The sequence below is a fragment of the Otolemur garnettii genome, unplaced genomic scaffold (genome assembly GCF_000181295.1).
Source record: "Otolemur garnettii isolate 467f Iridium unplaced genomic scaffold, OtoGar3 scaffold00062, whole genome shotgun sequence".
NCBI lineage: Eukaryota > Metazoa > Chordata > Mammalia > Primates > Galagidae > Otolemur > Otolemur garnettii.
In genome coordinates, this window is record NW_003852457.1 from 10,783,423 (window position 1) to 10,788,258 (window position 4,836).

At 33.9% G+C, this 4,836-nt stretch overlaps 1 protein-coding gene across 3 annotated transcripts in view; it reads right to left on the reverse strand.

The window, feature by feature from the left end:
* Positions 1-4,836, reverse strand: part of LOC100950429 (E3 SUMO-protein ligase RanBP2) — a 99,326-nt gene that overhangs the window by 65,589 nt on the left and 28,901 nt on the right. For all 3 annotated transcript variants that reach the window (XM_023514935.1, XM_003792896.3, XM_023514934.1), the window contains exons 6-7: positions 3,355-3,500; positions 933-1,125 (exon numbers count right to left, since the gene is read on the reverse strand). In XM_023514935.1, coding sequence (XP_023370703.1) covers positions 933-1,125; positions 3,355-3,500 — 339 coding nt within the window. The remainder of the gene's footprint in view (positions 1-932; positions 1,126-3,354; positions 3,501-4,836) is intronic.

Consider the following 4,836-nt stretch of genomic DNA (forward strand, 5'->3'; position numbering starts at 1 on the left):
AAAAAAAAAAAAAAAAAAAGTAAATAAAAAGTAATGTGAGCACACAAAAAAAATTAAAACTAGAAAAATGGGTTGGAAAAGAGACATTAACCATCATCTGAAAACAATGTTTACTATTTTGGCAGTTTTCTTCCTGTATAAGAAAAGGTTTTATGTTTTCAAAGATTTATATATGGTTATATGTTAATATATAATACGGGTACACTATCATAAATGTAATCTACATCATATTGTTATATATACATTTTTTGATGATCATGCTTAAAGATTAATCACATTCTTCTATTACAGCTTACATACTCATTCCCCCAAATATTCTTATTAGGTGTTTTGTTCAAGTCACATATATCTTTTTTTTTTTTTTGAGATATCCCCCTGGGTAAAGTGCCATGGCATCACAGCTCACAGCAACCTCCAACTCCTGGGCTCAAGCAAGTCTCCTGCCTCAGCCTCCCAAGTAGCCAAGGCCTGGGCATACTTCTATTTTTTAGTTGTAGCCATCATTGTTGTTTTGGCGGGCCCAGGCTGGATTTGAACCTGCCACCTTAAGTGTATATGGCTGGTGCCTTAGCCACTTGAGCCATAGGCGCTGGGCCACATATATCTTTTTGAATCAAGTTTACCATATTTGAGATTATGTCCTTGTATGTTTCCGGAAAAGGCAAAGTAAGATGATAACTCTTCCAAATGGTCTTCAAGTCATAGCAATGCAGACTGTCAAGAGGAGTACATTAATACATCTATTTTACCAGCCTCACCTGTTGTATATATCCTGGGTTTGTTTTGCCCTATCAAAATTGACAATTTCTTTGTAACTTTAATTCTACAGGTTTGTTCACTTATTATTACACACCAGAGCATAATCTCCATTTGAAACACATGACTGTCTCAGTGAAATGTGTCAACTATGCCTAAAACTGGAAAAGGCTTACCTGAAATGCTATGACATAGCACAGTGCAGCCAGCTCAGAGAGAGCTCGCCACTGTACATCACTATGCTGACCCATCTTCAAAAGCAGAGAACCAGCATGCATGTAGAAATGTCCTTTCATTTCTAAGAAAGTAGCTGACAGTTCATCATTTCCACCCACAGAAGATTTCACAGACTGAAGAGCAGTATCAAAACTGTAATAATAAAATATTATACAGGTAGTCCATAGGATTAATGTCTAATAATTATGATTATTGCCTCGCAATTATTTAACTCAAAATAAAATACATTTCATCTTCCACACTCAAACTTCAACAATTATTATTTTCCATTTCAGAGATAATAAAACTGGTGCTTATTTTTACCCTGCATACTTCCTACACTTCAAGCTTAACCTCTAGAACAGTGGTTCTCAACTTTCCTAATGATGCAGCCCTTTAATACAGTTCCTATGGGTCGCAACCCAACTGCTGCTCTACAATGTCTTACTCCCAGTTATTTCTAGCCCCCTAATCACAGAAAAGACACAAATCAAATAAGATTAGTGATTATAGGTAGACCTTTCATAATACATCAAGATAAATCTTAGGAAACTAAAGTACCTTCTAGTTTCTTCCTGATCATATGGTTTCATTAATTCAATTCAATTCTCAATTACTCAAATTAGACATGCCATTTCTAAATTATTATAATTGACAGATATTTCAATATCAACACTGTAACTTCCCCTTCTGACTATACAGGTGTAACTGTAGAGTTAAATAAATTACACTTCTTACTATTAATTATTGTCTGTAGTCTAATTAGTATTTCTAAATTTTAATGATCTTCAGAATCTTCACTTAGAAAGAAAAGCAAAAGTAAACACTTAAATGTTGAGCACCAACATTAGTGCTTTAATTTTAAAGCAGCTAATCCATGTAATAAAGATAGCAGAGCAACAGGTGTATCTTTTAACAAATGAGGTCTGGGGATCTCTGAGGATTCTCAAAGACCATCAGGAAATCCATGAGGCTAAAATTATTTTTGCAAAAATACCAAGAAATTTTTTGTCTTTATCATTCTCACTTTCTCGTGTATGTGTATCTGAGTTTTCCAGAGCCTTTGTGATATGTAATAGTTTAACAGAGTGAAGAAGGAAGTTGATGAGAATCCAGCTGTGTTTTATTAAGCTAGACCTTAAAAAGATTTATAAAAATGCAGAACAATGCCACTCTTCTCATTATTTGTTTTATTATTTTGGAAAATTTATTTTTCACAAAAAAATGCTACTACTATTATCATGTAATGGGATTATACTACTTAGTGAATTTTTAATTTCTGTTTTAACTTTTGATATGATAGAAATAGAAATAATAGAAATATAATATATAATAGAAATAACTCACAAAGTCTTTGATTTCCTCAAAAAGTGTAAAAGGAACTTGTGACTATGTAAGACATACAAAATAAAACATCCTAAATATTTTCTAAAACAATCTAGAAGTTTTAGTTCTTTTGAATTTAGCCATTACTTACCCTACCAATTTAAGACACTCACTACTTTTCCAAGAAAACTACCTCCAACACTCAAGTGAAATGAACTTCTCTCTTTATGCCAGATGGGGAAAAAAAGAATTTCCAAACAAAGGGATAGTCTTAACCAAGAATCAGGTAAGCTTTTTCAAAAGGGAGTCAGATACTAATCTGGCTTTACAGGACTACAGTCTCTGTTATACTCAATTCGACCCTTGTAGTGTGTTAAGTAGCCACAGATAATACATAAAAAGGCATGATATGTTCCAATAAAACTTCATTTACAAAATTAGGCAAGAGGCAATATGTGGCCCACAAGGTCTAATCAAAACCCTGCTTGAAACTGTTTACACAAATCCAAGTAATGTTTTATTCAATGGAATTATTTTTCATGAAATGCAGACACTGGTTTCCATACTCAAAGTTTAGGAAAAGAGAAAAAGCAAATATTTGAGTTATTGTTTCTGAGCTACAACACTATATTCTGAAATCCTAGTGATGCTAAGTGCTCATTAAGGTAAACATCTAATGAACCTAGCCGTCTGATGACAAATATTATTACCTGATCTTCACCAAGATTATCCCACTTTTTTGAGACATAAAATATGAAGTAACAGAATTTCCATTTTAAGGCTTGACTCTTTCTTAAAAAGTTTTATAAAACTTATTCTTTAAATATAAGGCTAATTTTAAATCAAGTCAGAACTGTAAAAGTTCTCAAAATTAAAGCCATAAAAAACCAATTATAACATCTCCACAGAAAAAGAAAAACATAGTAAGATTTTCTCCAAGTATAACTCCTGGGTACATTATAGAAATAATGATGTAATAAAGAAGTTTACACCAATGAAATAAATTACTCTAAAAAGAAAATCTGTATTTATATTATTTCCTTAAAGTCAACATACCTTTCCAATAAGTCTCTACTTTCCTGCACATCTCTACTGGAAAGTGTAAGATGCATGAGATTAGCATAGGCCAGAAGTAAGTCTTTACTGGTTGTTTGCCAGTTACTTTTATCAGACTCCAAACACCGTAAAGATTCCAGATATTCCTGTATCGTAGAAAGAATGGTAATTTACAAAACTTAATCAAAAATTAAGAAATTGACCATTACTTGACCTATATTCCTTTGCTTACTCCTATCACATTATGTGAAACTATACTTATTTTCACGAGTCTTATAAATAAAAACACCAAAAATATATGCATTAACTATATTTATGTCCCCAACCTCCTCTTTGTAAACTTGGTAAAAAATTCGTATTATTGAAAGAAATTTAAGTCTTAGGGGACACTGCTTAAGAATGAGAGATGTTAGCCAAAGATGTTAACAAATGGAAAAACATACCATGCTCATGGCTGGGAAGAATCAACATTTAAAAAATCTCTATCCTACCCAAAGCAATTTACAGATTTAATGCAATTCCTATTAAAGTACCTCTGTCATACTTTAAACATCTGGAAAAACTAGTACTTCATTTTATATGGAATCAGAAAAAACCTCAAATAGCAAGACATTTCTCAGAAACAAAAACAAATCAGGTGGAATCACACTACCAGACTTCAGATTATACTATAAATCTATAGTGATCAAAACTGCATAGTACTGGCACAAAAATAGAGAGGTAGATGTATGGAATAGAATTGAGAACCAAGAGATGAATCCAGGCACTTATTGTCATTTGATCTTCGATAAGCCTATCAAAAACTTAAATTGGGGGAAAGACTCCCTATTTAACAAATGGTGCTGGGAGAATTGGTTGACAACTTGTAGAAGACTAAAACTGGACCCACACCTTTCACCTCTAACAAAAATTGACTCTCACTGGATAAAAGACTTAAACCTAAGACATGAAACCATACAGATTCTTGGAAAGAGTGCAGGAGAAACACTTGAAGACATAGGTCTGGGAGAAAACTTTATGAGGAAGTCCCCCAGGGCAACTGAAGCAGTCCCAAGAATACATTACTAGGACCAGATCAAATTAAAAAGCTTCTGCACCGCCAAGAACACAGTAAGTAAAATAAAGCAAACAGACTACCCTCAGAATGGGAGAGGATATTTTCAGGTTACGTTTCTGACAAAGGTCTGATATCCAGAATCCACAGAGAACTCAAACTCAGTATAAAGAAAAGAACAAGTGATCCCATTTCACTATGGGCAGGAGACCTGAACAGAAACTTCTCTGAAGAAGGGGGCACGTGGTATATAGACACATGAAAAAATGCTCATCTTCTTTAATCATCAGAGAAATGCAAATCAAAACCACTTTGAGGGGCTTAGCGCCTGAGGCTCCAATGGCTAAGGCACCAGCCACATACACCTAAAGTGGCGGGTTTGAATCCAGCCTGGGCCCACCAAACAACAATGACGGGTGCAACCAAAA